This window comes from Salvelinus alpinus, chromosome 3 (genome assembly GCF_045679555.1).
Source record: "Salvelinus alpinus chromosome 3, SLU_Salpinus.1, whole genome shotgun sequence".
Taxonomy (NCBI): Eukaryota; Metazoa; Chordata; class Actinopteri; order Salmoniformes; family Salmonidae; genus Salvelinus; species Salvelinus alpinus.
In genome coordinates this window covers 71,689,976-71,707,767 of record NC_092088.1, presented here as the reverse complement: position 1 = coordinate 71,707,767, position 17,792 = coordinate 71,689,976, and the positions used below count along the sequence as shown (strand labels likewise).

The 17,792-nt window shown below is 45.6% G+C and overlaps 1 protein-coding gene across 2 annotated transcripts in view; it reads left to right on the top strand.

The window, feature by feature from the left end:
* LOC139571254 (disks large homolog 5-like) overlaps positions 1 to 17,792 on the top strand; it is a 103,119-nt gene that overhangs the window by 55,230 nt on the left and 30,097 nt on the right. For both annotated transcript variants that reach the window (XM_071393937.1, XM_071393935.1), the window contains exons 7-11: positions 4,411 to 4,511; positions 4,712 to 4,867; positions 6,599 to 6,797; positions 6,983 to 7,096; positions 8,438 to 8,668. In XM_071393937.1, coding sequence (XP_071250038.1) covers positions 4,411 to 4,511; positions 4,712 to 4,867; positions 6,599 to 6,797; positions 6,983 to 7,096; positions 8,438 to 8,668 — 801 coding nt within the window. The remainder of the gene's footprint in view (positions 1 to 4,410; positions 4,512 to 4,711; positions 4,868 to 6,598; positions 6,798 to 6,982; positions 7,097 to 8,437; positions 8,669 to 17,792) is intronic.

The following is a 17,792-nucleotide window of genomic DNA, read 5'->3' as shown; positions in this document are numbered from 1 at the left end:
GTACTGTAAATGTACTGTAGATGTACTGCAGATGTACTGTAGATACACTGTACTGTAAATGTACTGCAGATGTACTGCAGATGTACTGTAGATGTACTGCAGATGTACTGTAGATGTACTGTAGATACACTGTACTGTAGATGTACTGCAGATGTACTGTAGATACACTGTACTTGAGATGTACTGTGGATGTCCTGTAGATACACTGTACTGTAGATGTACTCTAGAAACACTGTACTGTAAATGTACTGTAGATGGACTGTACTCTAGTGTATTGTATAGTGCTGTATCTGTAGATATACTGTAGTGTATTGTATAGTGCTGTAGATGTACTGTAGTGTATTGTATAGTGCTGTATCTGTAGATGTACTGTAGTGTATTGTATAGTGCTGTATCTGTAGATGTACTGTAGTGTATTGTATAGTGCTGTATCTGTAGATGTACTGTAGTGTATTGTATAGTGCTGTATCTGTAGATGTACTGTAGTGTATTGTATAGTGCTGTATCTGTAGATGTTCTATAGATAGTGCATTTGGAAAGTATTCAGACCCCTTGACTTTTTCCACATTTTATTACGTTACAGCCTTATTCTAAAATGGATTAAATCTGGGGGTTTTCACTCATCAATCTACACACAATACCCCATAATGACAAAGCAAAAGCAGGTTTTACATTTTTTTTTACATTTCATAGTTTTGATGTCTTCACTATTATTCTACAATGTTGAAAATAGTACAAATAAATAAAAACCCTTGAATGAGTAGGTGTGTCCAAGCTTTTGACTGGTACTGTATGTAAAACGCTTTGTCATTATGGGGTATTGTGTGTAGATAGATGAGGATCATTTTTTAATTTTATTTTTTAGAATAAGACCATAACGTAAATGTGGAAAAAGAGTCTGAATATTTACCGAAATCACTGTATATGTATAGATAGATAGCTAGCAGTGGAGGCTGGTGGGAGGACCTATAGGAGGACAGGCTATTTGGAATGGAATACATGGAACAGAGTCAAACGTGGTTTCCATATGTTTGATGTGTTTGTTACTGTTCCATTTATTCCATTCCAGCCATTACAATGAGCCTATCCTCCTATAGCTCCTGCCACCAGCCTCCACTGATAGATTGGGCTCCCGAGTGGCGCAGCCATACCCCTCTCTAACTGTCTTTCAACTACCCATCTCCCTCTCTGATACTGTCTTTCAACTATACATACCCCTCTCTGTAACTGTCTTTCAACTACCCATACCCCTCTCTGTAACTCTTTCAACTATCCATACCCCTCTCTGATATTGTCTTTCAACTACCCATCTCCCTCTCTGATATTGTCTTTCAACTACCCATACCCCTCTCTGTAACTGTCTTTCAACTATACATACCCCTCTCTGTAACTGTCTTTCAACTACCCATACCCCTCTCTGTAACTCTTTCAACTATCCATACCCCTCTCTGATATTGTCTTTCAACTACCCATCTCCCTCTCTGATACTGTCTTTCAACTATACATACCCCTCTCTGTAACTGTCTTTCAACTACCCATACCCCTCTCTGTAACTGTCTTTCAACTATCCATACCCCTCTCTGATATTGTCTTTCAACTATCCATACCCCTCTCTGTAACTGTCTTTCAACTATCCATACCCCTCTCTGTAACTGTCTTTCAACTATCCATACCCCTCTCTGATATTGTCTTTCAACTACCCATACCCCTCTCTGTAACTGTCTTTCAACTATCCATACCCCTCTCTGATATTGTCTTTCAACTACCCATACCCCTCTCTGTAACTGTCTTTCAACTATCCATACCCCTCTCTGATATTGTCTTTCAACTATCCATACCCCTCTCTGATATTGTCTTTCAACTACCCATACCCCTCTCTGTAACTGTCTTTCAACTATCCATACCCCTCTCTGTAACTGTCTTTCAACTACCCATCTCCCTCTCTGATATTATCTTTCAACTATACATACCCCTCTCTGTAACTGTCTTTCAACTACCCATACCCCTCTCTGTAAATGTCTTTCAACTAACCATCTCCCTCTCTGTAACTGTCTTTCAACTACCCATACCCCTCTCTGTAACTGTCTTTCAACTACCCATCTCCATCTCTGATACTGTCTTTCAACTATCCATATCCCTCTCTGTAACTGTCTTTCAACTACCCGTCTCCCTCTCTGTAACTGTCTTTCAACTATCCATACCCCTCTCTGTAACTGTCTTTCAACTATCCATACCCCTCTCTGATATTGTCTTTCAATTATCCATACCCCTCTCTGTAACTGTCTTTCAACTACCCATCTCCCTCTCTGATACTGTCTTTCAACTAACCATCTCCCTCTCTGTAACTGTCTTTCAACTACCCATATCCCTCTCTGTAACTGTCTTTCAACTATCCATCTCCCTCTCTGTAACTGTCTTTCAACTACCCGTCTCCCTCTCTGTAACTGTCTTTCAACTACCCATACCCCTCTCTGTAACTGTCTTTCAACTACCCATACCCTTCTCTGTAACTGTCTTTCAACTACCCATCTCCCTCTCTGATATTGTCTTTCAACTACCCATACCCTTCTCTGTAACTGTCTTTCAACTACCCATCTCCCTCTCTGATATTGTCTTTCAACTACCCATACCCCTCTCTGTAACTGTCTTTCAACTACCCATCTCCCTCTCTGATATTGTCTTTCAACTATACACACCCCTCTCTGTAACTGTCTTTCAACTACCCATACCCCTCTCTGTAACTGTCTTTCAACTACCCATCTCCATCTCTGTAACTGTCTTTCAACTACCCATACCCCTCTCTGTAACTGTCTTTCAACTACCCATCTCCATCTCTGATACTGTCTTTCAACTACCCATCTCCCTCTCTGTAACTGTCTTTCAACTACCCATCTCCATCTCTGATACTGTCTTTCAACTACCCATCTCCCTCTCTGTAACTGTCTTTCAACTACCCATCTCCATCTCTGATACTGTCTTTCAACTACCCATCTCCATCTCTGATACTGTCTTTCAACTATCCATCTCCCTCTCTGTAACTGTCTTTCAACTACCCGTCTCCCTCTCTGTAACTGTCTTTCAACTACCCATCTCCATCTCTGTAACTGTCTTTCAACTACCCATCTCCATCTCTGATACTGTCTTTCAACTACCCATCTCCATCTCTGATACTGTCTTTCAACTATCCATCTTCCTCTCTGTAACTGTCTTTCAACTACCCATACCCCTCTCTGTAACTGTCTTTCAACTACCCATCTCCATCTCTGATACTGTCTTTCAACTATCCATCTCCCTCTCTGTAACTGTCTTTCAACTACCCGTCTCCCTCTCTGTAACTGTCTTTCAACTACCCATACCCCTCTCTGTAACTGTCTTTCAACTACCCATACCCTTCTCTGTAACTGTCTTTCAACTACCCATCTCCCTCTCTGATATTGTCTTTCAACTACCCATACCCTTCTCTGTAACTGTCTTTCAACTACCCATCTCCCTCTCTGATATTGTCTTTCAACTACCCATACCCCTCTCTGTAACTGTCTTTCAACTACCCATCTCCCTCTCTGATATTGTCTTTCAACTATACACACCCCTCTCTGTAACTGTCTTTCAACTACCCATACCCCTCTCTGTAACTGTCTTTCAACTACCCATCTCCATCTCTGTAACTGTCTTTCAACTACCCATACCCCTCTCTGATACTGTCTTTCAACTATCCATACCCCTCTCTGATATTGTCTTTCAACTATACATACCCCTCTCTGTAACTGTCTTTCAACTACCCATCTCCCTCTCTGATACTGTCTTTCAACTACCCATCTCCATCTCTGATACTGTCTTTCAACTATCCATACCCCTGTCTGTAACTGTCTTTCAACTATCCATCTCCCTCTCTGTAACTGTCTTTCAACTACCCATCTCCCTCTCTGATACTGTCTTTCAACTATCCATACCCCTCTCTGTAACTGTCTTTCAACTATCCATCTCCCTCTCTGTAACTGCCTTTCAACTATCCATACCCCTCTCTGATACTGTCTTTCAACTACCCATCTCCATCTCTGATACTGTCTTTCAACTATCCATCTCCCTCTCTGTAACTGTCTTTCAACTACCCATCTCCCTCTCTGATACTGTCTTTCAACTATACATACCCCTCTCTGTAACTGTCTTTCAACTATCCATACCCCTCTCTGTAACTGTCTTTCAACTACCCATCTCCCTCTCTGTAACTGTCTTTCAACTACCCATCTCCCTCTCTGTAACTGTCCTATCATAAAACAATACAAAATGTACCAAAACATTTATGTTGTAGTCATTAAGTATAGACTCTTATCCAGAGCAACAACATACAGTCAGTGCAATAAACTTTCAGTATTGACATTTTTTATAAAATAAATGAGCTCTCTGTTCCAGGTGATGAGAGATGGGTCGTCAGAGATCCTCAACAAGCTGTATGACACAGCTATGGACAAGCTAGAGGGCACCAAGAGAGACTACGAGGCTTTGAGGAAGAGGTACAACGACAAGACAACATATATCATTTAATTGTTATATTACTATATTGTACTAGTGACCCTGTGTTGATGAGCACGAATATCGACCCCCCCTCCCAAGGGAGCTAGCCTTCTTGGAGCCGTTGATAGCGTGCAGGACTCCAGTCCAGAAGGTTGTGGACGAGCTCACTCTCCCTTCGTGTTTCATTCTATTATTCTAGGTACAATGAGAAGACAGCCAACCACAACACAGACCTGAGCCGTCTGGAGCAGGCAGAGGAGGAGAACAGGAGGCTACAGAAACAGGTGGACATGTTGTTAAAGCAGAGAGACGCTGCTACACACTACCAACAACAGTACTCTACCTCTATGAGGAGGTAAGAGACGTACACACACACACACACACACACACACACACACACACACACACAAGGAGGTCAACTTTAATTGCCTGTCTATATAATAGGGTTGGGTATTATCAGGGACTTCACGATACAATATTATCACGATACTTATATGTATTGTGATATGTATTGTGTTTTATTTTTATTTACCCTTATTTTACCAGGTAAGTTAGCTGAGAACACATTCTCATTTACAGCAACGACCTGGGAATAGTTACAAAGGAGAGGAGGGGGATGAATGAGCCAATGGGAAGCTGGGGATGATTAGGTGGCCAAGATGGTATGAGGACCAGATTGGGAATTTACCCAGGACACCGGGGTTGACACCCCTTACTCTCACGATAAGTGCCATGGGATCTTTAGTGACCACAGAGAGTCAGGACACCTGTTTAACATCCCATCTGAAAGACAGCACCCTACACAGGGCAATGTCCCCAATCACTGCCCTGGGGCATTGGGATATTTTATTTTAGCCCAGAAGAAAGAGTGCCTCCTACTGGCCCTCCAACACAACCTCCAGCTAGCGGTAGCTAATGCTACCTAGCAAAAATAAATAAATCAAAACTTGGAGTCAATAATATCGTCCAAAATCATTTTATGATATGTAACCATCTGTTTTTTCCCCCCATCACTACTGCATAAGTGTTCATAACTGTTCATAACTGTTCATAAATCACGCAGAAGTGCTTGAAGTAATTCCAGAGGAGATGAAGGCCTGTGATTGCAGATCTATGCTACTTAGTTTAAGAGTTTCCGTTGTGATGCCGACTGGCCAAGCTTCATCATATGTTGCTTTTCTTATCAGATGTTGCTCTATTTTTTACCAAGTTATTTTTACTGTGAGCTATTTTATGTCTTCTCATTCACATAAAAGGGCTGCTGTTTGTTTGTATCGTACTTCATCCCCTTATCTCCACCTCTCCTGTCACTTCAACTATCCTCTTCTAGTTTCACCTCTCTCCCCCCTGTCCTGTTACTGTGTCAGGTTTGACTCCACCTCTCTCCCCCTGTCCTGTTACTGTGTCAGGTTTGACTCCACCTCTCTCCCCCTGTCCTGTTACTGTGTCAGGTTTGACTCCACCTCTCTCCCCCCTGTCCTGTTACTGTGTCAGGTTTGACTCCACCTCTCTCCCCCTGTCCTGTTACTGTGTCAGGTTTGACTCCACCTCTCTCCCCCCTGTCCTGTTACTGTGTCAGGTTTGACTCCACCTCTCTCCCCCTGTCCTGTTACTGTGTCAGGTTTGACTCCACCTCTCTCCCCCTGTCCTGTTACTGTGTCAGGTTTGACTCCACCTCTCTCCCCCTGTCCTGTTACTGTGTCAGGTTTGACTCCACCTCTCTCCCCCTGTCCTGTTACTGTGTCAGGTTTGACTCCACCTCTCTCCCCCTGTCCTGTTACTGTGTCAGGTTTGACTCCACCTCTCTCCCCCCTGTCCTGTTACTGTGTCAGGTTTGACTCCACCTCTCTCCCCCCTGTCCTGTTACTGTGTCAGGTTTGACTCCACCTCTCTCCCCCTGTCCTGTTACTGTGTCAGGTTTGACTCCACCTCTCTCCCCCTGTCCTGTTACTGTGTCAGGTTTGACTCCACCTCTCTCCCCCCTGTCCTGTTACTGTGTCAGGTTTGACTCCACCTCTCTCCCCCTGTCCTGTTACTGTGTCAGGTTTGACTCCACCTCTCTCCCCCTGTCCTGTTACTGTGTCAGGTTTGACTCCACCCAGGCGGAGCTGTCGAAGGCTGCAGTGCAGAACAAGGAGCTACAGAGGGAGATGGAGCGGCTGCAGACAGAATCCACACGGCTGAAGACCCAGCAGCTGAAGGCCGTTAAGGACTGTGAGAAGTACAAGGAGGAGAGGGACTCGGTCTTCAATGAGTACAGACTCATCATGAGTGAAAGGGACCAGGTCAGAGAGATATATTTTGACTTGACTAGGTTTATTGGATCGGGATAATGCACATTTCTATTCATTTGCCAGATTTAGCCAGGAGGCTTCTTTCCTTCTGTATAAATACTACATCAAGTATAATAGTAATACTATAATACCACTGTAATGCAGTAAAGTGTATTGTGTGTATTTGTGTGGAGCAGGTGATCACAGAGGTGGACAAGCTCCAGACAGGGCTGGAGGTGGCTGAGGCCAAACTGAAGAACACCTCGTCAGAGAAGAGGATGACCAGCGAAGAGTTGGAGGCACTACGTCAGGTAAGACAATGCCTCAATCTGTACCTCAATCTGTATGTAGTGTTAGCGGAGGTACACACTCAGAAATTAGGGTACGGTATTGTTCCCTGGGGTACCAAACGATCAATATACTGTATAAATAATGAACCTTCAGAGGTACATGTATGATCTCACATGGTACTGTTCGGTACCTTTTAGGGCACATGTGTGGATAATCTAGTATAATGGTAGATTTTTGTACCCAATACTTTTATGTAAAGGTACAATCATCACACTCTGATTCTCAATGAACGGGGAGGTACATTTCCATTTCCATGGGTAAAAACGTATGTTGTGTACCCTCAGTTCCTGATGGTACTGATCTGTAGCTTTGCTTAGCAGAATTGTTGCCACTTTAAAGGAATTAACGGCTTTGTTACTGTGGTGGTACCCTAGAAAGGCAAATTTGTACCATAATCATTATCAAATCAAATCAAATGTATTTATATAGCCCTTCGTACATCAGCTGATATCTCAAAGTGCTGTACAGAAACCCAGCCTAAAACCCCAAACAGCAAGCAATGCAGGTGTAGAAGCACGGTGGCTAGGAAAAACTCCCTAGAATGGCCAGAACCTAGGAAGAAACCTAGAGAGGAACCAGGCTATGAGGGGTGGCCAGTCCTCTTCTGGCTGTGCCGGGTGGAGATTATAACAGAACATGGCCAAGATGTTCAAATGTTCATAAATGACCAGCATGGTCAAATAATAATAATCACAGTAGTTGTCGAGGGTGCAGCAAGTCAGCACCTCAGGAGTAAATGTCAGTTGGCTTTTCATAGCCGATCATTAAGAGTATCTCTACCGCTCCTGCGGTCTCTGGAGAGTTGAAAACAGCAGGTCTGGGACAGGTAGCACGTCCGGTGAACAGGTCAGGGTTCCATAGCCGCAGGCAGAACAGTTGAAACTGGAGCAGCAGCACAACCAGGTGGACTGGGGACAGCAAGGAGTCATCATGCCAGGTAGTCCTGAGGCATGGTCCTAGGGCTCAGGTCCTCCGAGAGAGAGAAAGAAAGAGAGAATTAGAGAGAGCATACTTAAATTCACACAGAACACCGGATAAGACAGGAGAAGTACTCCAGATATAACAAACTGACCCTAGCCCCCAGACACATAAACTACTGCAGCATAAATACTGGAGTCTTGCACGTCTGCATCCTATTATAAAAGACAAAGGCCATGGAGGCCATAGCAAACACCAATAACAAGGTTGACAAATGACCAGGACATCAAGGAACCCCAAGACATGGCTCTTTTTTTGTTGTTGTCATTTTTTTGTTGTCACTTGACGTTTCTGAGCTAATTGCTCTCTTCTTTGTGCTGAAGGAGCTTGGCTCGGCGCTGATCGACCGAGACAGAGCTATATGTGAGAAGAACGAGCTGCTGGAGAAGTGCTGCCACGAGGTGAAGGACAAGGCTGAGGCCCAGAAGGAGTTGAGCCAGGCCTGTAAAGACATCCAGACGGTCCGGGAGGAGAGAGACGTGGCCCGCAAGGAGAGGACAGAGGCCATCATACAGAGAGACCAGCTTCTGAGAGAATACTACCAGACTAGACAGGTAACACACACACACCTGAGATCATTACGACACACACACCTTAAACACACCTGTATAAGCAATTGACAAGCAATTGTACCCCTTTCAGAACAAATCTAAATGTCATTTTGTTTGTGTCAGGCCAGGTAAGGCCATGGTTCAATGTGCGCAGAATGCGTGGATTACGTCAAGACCGCCTCACTTCGCGTTCCCAGGAAACTAGGCAGTATTATTTTTTTTTACGTGTTATGTCTTACATTGGTACCCCAGGTAATCTTAGGTTTTATTACATACAGTCGGGAGGAACTACTGAATATAAGAGCAACGTCAACTCACCATCATTACGACCAGGAATATGACTTTCCCGAAGCGGATCCTGTGTTTTGCCTTCCACCCAGGACAATGGATCTGATCCCAGCCGGCGAACCTAAACAACGTCGCCGTAAAAGGGGCAAACGAAGCGGTCTTCTGGTCAGGCTCCGGAGACGGGCACATCGCGCACCACTTCCTAGCATACTACTCACCAATGTCCAGTCTCTTGACAACAAGGTTGATGAAATCCGAGCAAGGGTTGCCTTCCAGAGAGACATCAGAGACTGTAACGTTCTTTGCTTCACGGAAACATGGCTCACTCGAGAGACGCTATCGGAGTCGGTGCAGCCAGCTGGTTTCTTCAGGCATCGCGCGGACAGAAACAAGCATCTTTCTGGTAAGAAGAGTGGCGGGGGGGTATGCCTTATGATTAACGAGACGTGGTGTGATCATAACAACATACAGGAACTCAAGTCCTTCTGTTCGCCTGACTTAGAATTCCTCACAATCAAATGTCGACCGCATTATCTACCAAGGGAATTATCTTCGATTATAATCACAGCCGTATATATTCCCCCCCCAAGCAGACACATCGATGGCCCTGAACAAACTTTATTTGACTCTATGTAAACTGGAAAACACATATCCTGAGGCTGCATTCATTGTAGCTGGGGATTTTAACAAGGCTAATCTGAAAACAAGACTCCCTAAATTCTATCAGCATATCGATTGCGCAACCAGGGCTGGTAAAACCCTGGATCATTGTTATTCTAACTTCCGCGACGCATATAAGGCCCTCCCCTGCCCTCCTTTCGGAAAAGCTGACCACGACTCCATTTTGTTGCTTCCAGCCTATAGACAGAAACTAAAACAAGAAGCTCCCGCGCTCAGGTCTGTTCAACGCTGGTCCGACCAATCTGATTCCACGCTTCAAGACTGCTTCGATCACGTAGATTGGGATATGTTCCACATTGCGTCCAACAACAACATTGACGAATACGCTGATTCGGTGAGCGAGTTCATTAGAAAGTGCATCGGCGATGTCGTACCCACAGCAACTATAAAAACATTCCCAAACCAGAAACCGTGGATTGATGGCAGCATTCGCGCAAAACTGAAAGCGCGAACCACTGCTTTTAACCAGGGCAAGGTGACCGGAAACATGACCGAATACAAACAGTGTAGCTATTCCCTCCGCAAGGCAATCAAACAAGCTAAGCGTCAGTATAGAGACAAAGTAGAGTTGCAATTCAACGGCTCAGACACAAGGTATGTGGCAGGGTCTACAGTCAATCACGGATTACAAAAAGAAAACCAGCCCCGTCGCGGACCAGGATGTCTTGCTCCCAGACAGACTAAATAACCTCTTTGCTCGCTTTGAAGACAATACAGTGCCACTGACACGGCCCGCTACCAAAACCTGCGGACTCTCCTTCACTGCAGCCGACGTGAGTAAAACATTTAAACGTGTTAACCCTCGCAAGGCTGCAGGCCCAGACGGCATCCCCAGCCGTGTCCTAAGAGCATGCGCAGACCAGCTGGCTGGTGTGTTTACAGACATATTCAATCAATCCTTATCCCAGTCTGCTGTTCCCACATGCTTCAAGAGAGCCACCATTGTTCCTGTTCCCAAGAAAGCTAAGGTAACTGAGCTAAACAACTACCGCCCCGTAGCACTCACTTCCGTCATCATGAAGTGCTTTGAGAGACTAGTCAAGGACCATATCACCTCCACCCTACCTGACACCCTAGACCCACTCCAATTTGCTTACCGCCCCAATAGTTCCACAGACGACGCAATCGCAACCACACTGCACAGTGCCCTAACCCATCTGCACAAGAGGAATACCTATGTGAGAATGCTGTTCATCGACTACAGCTCAGTATTTAACACCATAGTACCCTCCAAACTCGTCATCAAGCTCGAATCCCTGGGTCTCGACCCCGCCCTGTGCAACTGGGTCCTGGACTTCCTGACGGGCCGCCCCCAGGTGGTGAGGGTAGGTAACAACATCTCCACCCCGCTGATCCTCAACACTGGGGCCCCACAAGGGTGCGTTCTGAGCCCTGTACTCCCTGTTCACCCACGACTGCGTGGCCATGCACGCCTCCAACTCAATCATCAAGTTTGCGGACGACACTACAGTGGTAGGCTTGATTACCAATGACGAGACGGCCTACAGGGAGGAGGTGAGGGCCCTCGGAGTGTGGTGTCAGGAAAATAACCTCACACTCAACGTCAACAAAACAAAGGAGATGATTGTGGACTTCAGGAAACAGCAGAGGGAGCACCCCCCTATCCACATCGAAGGGACCGTAGTGGAGAGGGTAATGGAGAGAGGGTAATGGAGAGGGTAAGTTTCAAGTTCCTCGGCGTACACATCACGGACAAACTGAACACAGACAGCATTGTGAAGAAGGCGCAGCAGCGCCTCTTCAACCTCAGGAGGCTGAAGAAATTCGGCTTGTCACCAAAAGCACTCACAAACTTCTACAAATGCACAATTGAGAGCATCCTGTCGGGCTGTATCACCGCCTGGTACGGCAACTGCTCCACCCACAACCGTAAGGCTCTCCAGAGGGTAGTGAGGTCTGCACAATGCATCACTGGGGGCAAACTACCTGCCCTCCAGGACACCTACACCACCCGATGTCACAGGAAGGCCATAAAGATCATCAAGGACAACAACCACCCGAGCCACTGCCTGTTCACCCCGCTATCATCCAGAAGGCGAGGTCAGTACAGGTGCATCAAAGCAGGGACCGAGAGACTGAAAAACAGCTTCTATCTCAAGGCCATCAGACTGTTAAACAGCCACCACTAACATTGAGTGGCTGCTGCCAACATACTGACTCAACTCCAGCTCACTTTAATAATGGAAATTGATGGGAATTGATCAAAAATGTATCACTAGCCACTTTAAACAATGCCACTTAATATAATGTATATGTATATACTGTACTCTATATCATCTACTGCATCTTGCCATCTTTATGTAATACATGTATCACTAGCCACTTTAAACTATGCCACTTTTATGTTTACATACTCTACATTACTCATCTCATATGTATATACTGTACTCGATACCATCTACTGCATCTTGCCTATGCCGTTCTGTACCATCACTTATTCATATATCTTTATGTACATATTCTTTATCCCTTTACACTTGTGTGTATAAGGTAGTAGTTGTGGAATTGTTAGGTTAGATTACTCATTGGTTATTACTGCATTGTCAGAACTAGAAGCACAAGCATTTCGCTACACTCACATTAACATCTGCTAACCATGTGTATATGACCAATAAAATTTGATTTGATAAGCGAGAACAGCAAGAACTAATACTCACACTGACTTTTTCCTGCTCGCACTGACTTTGCTGAAAGCTACTTTGTTAAGGAAATGTTTTACTTACTATGCCTGAGAAATGTTGTCTCACCCAGCTACTTTAAGATCAATGTACTAACTGTAAGTCGCTCTGAATAAGAGCATCTGCTGACTGACTTAAATGTTATGTAAATGCAAGACCAACTGCTGAAATAGACAGGCCATACAGGCTAGACAGGTCATACAGGCTAGACAGGTCATACAGGCTAGACAGGCCATACAGGCTAGACAGGCCATACAGGCTAGACAGGCCATACAGGCTAGACAGGCCATACAGGCTAGACAGGTCATACAGGCTAGACAGGTCATACAGGCTAAACAGGCCATACAGGCTAAACAGGCCATACAGGCCATACAGGCTAGACAGGCCATACAGGCTAGACAGGTCATACAGGCTAGACAGGTCATACAGGCTAGACAGGCCATATAGGCCATACAGGCTAGACAGGTCATACAGGCCATATAGGCCATACAGGCTAGACAGGCCATACAGGCTAGACAGGCCATACAGGCTAGACAGGTCATACCGGCTAGACAGGCCAGACAGGCCATGCAGGCCATACAGGCCAGACAGGCCATACAGGCCATACAGGCTAGACAGGCCAGACAGGCTAGACAGGCCAGACAGGCCATACAGGCTAGGCAGGCCATACAGACCATACAGGCTAGGCAGGCCATACAGGCCATACAGGCCAGACAGGCCATACAGGCCAGGCAGGCTAGGCAGGCCATACAGGCCAGGCAGGCCATACAGGCTAGACAGGCCATACAGGCATACAGGCCATACAGGCTAGGCAGGCCATACAGGCTAGACAGGATTGATTGGATAATAATAGGGAGACGTGATTGTATACAAATGTAAGCAAGGTTTGAAATGATTATGCATTAGTCAAATATTCTAACAGTTTGGGCTTCTTGCGGTCAACCTACAATCTACAATTTATTTGAAATGATGTTCCGGCCCCCCGACTGTGCGCTTCTCCATGGCTCTTACAACACATTTGTCCCAGCATCATTTCATTTTGTGTCAAGCTTTCTCTCTCTGATTGTCTTTTAGAATTTACTACAGAGGTAGAAGTCAAAAGATCCCGACATTATGAAATTACCAGCAATCGAAGTGGAAATCATGTCTCTGACTTTGACACATAGTGGGTATAAAACTGCTGCCTGCCACTATACAAGGCACTTCATTACTGCCCAACAGCCACAGTAAACACAGGAAATGGAACGGGATTGATTTACTCTGGACCATAATTCAATGCCCCAATGCTTCACTACTACTATTGCTCATCATCACTTCCCCAGTATCAGTGTTACACTTTGAATCATGTAGAGAGTCTGAAACATAGGCTGTGTTCCAAATCGCACCCTATTCCATATATATATAAACTCAGCAAAAAAAGAAACGTCCTCTCACTGAGTTTATTTTCAGCAAACTTAACATGTGTAAATATTTGCATGAACAAACAAGATTCAACAACTGAGACATAAACTGAACAAGTTCCACAGACATGTGACTAACAGAAATGGAATAATGTGTCCCTGAACAAAGGGGGGGTAAAAATCAAAAGTAACAGTTAGTATCTGGTGTGGCCACCAGCTGCAATAAGTACTGCAGTGCATCTCCTCCTCATGGAGTGCACCAGATTTGCCAGTTCTTGCTGTGAGATGTTACCCCACTCTTCCACCAAGGCACCTGCAAGTTCCCGGACATTTCTGGGGGGAATGGCCCTAGCCCTCACCCTCCGATCCAACAGGTCCCAGACGTGCTCAATGGGATTGAGATCCAGGCTCTTCACTGGCCATGGCAGAACACTGACATTCCTGTCTTACAGGAAATCACACACAGAATGAGCAGTATGGCTGGTGGCATTGTCATGCTGGAGGATCATGTCAGGATGAGCCTGCAGGAAGGGTACCACATGAGGGAGGAGGATGTCTTCCCTGTAACGCACAGCGTTGAGATTGCCTGACAACAAACTCAGTCCGATGATGCTGTGACACACCGCCCCAGACCATGACTGACACTCCACCTCCAAATCGATCCTACTCCAGACTCCAGACCTCGGTGTAACGCTCATTCTTTCGACGATAAACGCGAATCCAACCATCACCCCTGGTGAGACAAAACTGACTCGTCAGTGAAGAGCACTTTTTGCCAGTCGTGTCTGGTCCAGCGACGGTGGGTTTGTGCCCATAGGCAACCTTGTTGCCGGTGATGTCTGGTGCCCTGCCTTACAACAGGCCTACAAGCCCTCAGTCCAGCCTCTCTCAGCCTATTGCGCACAGTCTGAGCACTGATGGAGGGATTGTGCGTTCCTGGTGTAACTCGGGCAGTTGTTGATGGCATCCTGTACCTTTCCCGCAGGCGTGATGTTCGGATGTACCGATCCTGTGCAGGTGTTGTTACATGTGGTCTGTCACTGCGAGGACGATCAGCTGTCCGTCCTGTCTCCCTGTAGAGCTGTCTTAGGTGTCTCACAGTATGGACATTGCAATGTATTCCCCTGGCCACATCTGCTGTCCTCATGCCTCCTTGCAGCATGCCTAAGGCACGTTCACACAGATGAGCAGGGACCCTGGGTATCTTTCTTTTGGTGTTTTTCAGAGTCAGTAAAACGGCCTCTTTTTAGTGTTCTAAGTTTTCATTACTGTGACCTTAATTGCCTACCGTCTGTAAGATGTTAGTGTATTAACGACCATGTTCATTAATGGTTTTTGGTTCATTGACCATGGGAAACAGTGTTTAAACCCTTTACAATTTGGATTTTTACAAATTATCTTTGAAAGACAGGGTCCTGAAAAGGGGATATTTATATATTGCTGAGTTTATATATACACTAAATTAACTGTGCCTTTAAATAGCTTGGGGAATTCCAGAAAATGATGTCATGGCTTTAGAAGCTTCTGATAGGCTAATTGACATCATTAAAGTAAATTTAGTAAAACTAAATGGATGCTCTTCAACCGATCGCTGCCCGCACCCGCCCGCCCGCCTTGCATCACTACTCTGGACGGTTCTGACTTAGAATATGTGGACAACTATAAATACCAACAGTTGAAGTCGGAAGTTCACATACACCTTAGCCAAATACATTTAAACTCAGTTTTTCACAATTCCTGACATTTAATCCTAGGTAAAATTCCCTGTCTTAGGTCAGTTAGGAAGACCACTTTATTTAAAGAATGTGAAATGTCAGAATAATAGTAGAGAGAATGATTTATTTCAGCTTTTATTTCTTTCATCACATTCCCAGTGGGTCAGACGTTTACATACACTCAATTAGTATTTGGTAGCATTGCCTTTAAATTACTTAACTTGGGTCAAACGTTTTGGGTAGCCTTCCATAAGCTTCCCACAATAGGTTGGGTAATTTTTTGCCCATTCCTCCTGACAGAGCTGGTGTAACTGAGTCAGGTTTGGAGGCCTCCTTGCTCGCACACGATCTTTCAGTTCTGCCCATAAATTTTCTATCTACCTAATATCTACAGTGCATTCGGAAAGTATTCAGACCACTTGACTTTTTCCAGATTTTGTTACGTTACAGCCTTATTCTAAAATTGATTAAATATTTTCTTATCTCATCAATCTACACACAATACCCCATGATGTCAAAACAAAATTTGAGCAAATTCCCCAAAAAAATTGAAATATCACATTTACTTAAGTATTCTGACCCTTTACTCAATACTTTGTTGAAGCACATGTGGCAGCAATCGCATCTCTGCATGTCTGGCAGACATATCAGTGTGGATGACGGATCACCACCTCAAGCTGAACCTCGGCAAGACGGAGCTGCTCTTCCTCCCGGGGAAGGACTGCCCGTTCCATGATCTCGCCATCACGGTTGACAACTCCATTGTGTCCTCCTCCCAGAGTGCTAAGAACCTTGGCGTGATCCTGGACAACACCCTGTCGTTCTCAACTAACATCAAGGCGGTGACCCGTTCCTGTAGGTTCATGCTCTACAACATTCGCAGAGTACGACCCTGCCTCACGCAGGTAGCGGCGCAGGTCCTAATCCAGGCACTTGTCATCTCCCGTCTGGATTACTGCAACTCGCTGTTGGCTGGGCTCCCTGCCTGTGCCATTAAACCCCTACAACTCATCCAGAACGCCGCAGCCCGTCTGGTGTTCAACTTTCCCAAGTTCTCTCACGTCACCCCGCTCCTCCGCTCTCTCCACTGGCTTCCAGTTGAAGCTCGCATCCGCTACAAGACCATGGTGCTTGCCTACGGAGCTGTGAGGGGAACGGCACCTCCGTACCTTCAGGCTCTGATCAGGCCCTACACCCAAACAAGGGCACTGCGTTCATCCACCTCTGGCCTGCTCGCCTCCCTACCTCTGAGGAAGTACAGTTCCCGCTCAGCCCAGTCAAAACTGTTCGCTGCTCTGGCACCCCAATGGTGGAACAAACTCCCTCACGACGCCAGGTCAGCGGAGTCAATCACCACCTTCCGGAGACACCTGAAACCCCACCTCTTTAAGGAATACCTAGGATAGGATAAAGTAATCCTTCTAACCCCCCCTCCTTAAAAGAGTTAGATGCACTATTGTAAAGTGGTTGTTCCACTGGATATCATAAGGTGAATGCACCAATTTGTAAGTCGCTCTGGATAAGAGCGTCTGCTAAATGACTTAAATGTAAATGTAAATGTAATGCAGCAATTACAGCCTCGAATCTTGTGTATGACGCTTCAAGCTTGGCACACCTGTATTTGGGGAATTTCTCCAATTCTTCTCTGCAGATTCTCTCAAATTCTGTCAGGTTGTATGGGGAGCGTCACTGCACAGCTATTTTCAGGTCTCTCCAGAGATGTTTGATCGGGTTCAAGTCTGGGCTCTGGCTGGGCCACTCAAGGACATTCAGAGACTTGTCCCAAAGCCACTCCTGCGTTGTCTTGGATGTGGGCTTAGGGTCGTTGTCCTGTTGGAAGGTGAACCTTCACCCCAGTCTGAGGCCTTGAGCGGTCTGGAGCAAGTTTTCATCAAGGATCTCTCTGTACTTTGCTCCATTCATCTTTCCCTCGATCCTGACTAGTCTCCCAGTGCCTGCCGCTGAAAAACATCCCCACAGCATGATGCTGCCACCACCATGCTTCACTGTAGGGATGGTGCCAGGTTTCCTCCAGATGTGACACATGGCATTCAAGCCAAAGAGTTCAATCATCAGACCAGAGAATCTTTAAAAAAAAAAAATGTATCCCCAATTTCGTGATATCCAATTGGTAGTTACAGTCTTGTCCCATCGTGTCAACTCCCGTATGGAGTCGGACGAGCTGAAGGTCGAGAGCCATGCCTCCTCCAAAACATAACCCTGCCAAGCCACACTGCTTGCTTAACCCGGAAGCTAGCCGCACCAATGTGCTACTCTACCATAAAGGCCTTATTGGTGGAGTGCTGCAGAGATGGTTGTCCTTCTGGAAGGTCCTCCCATCTCC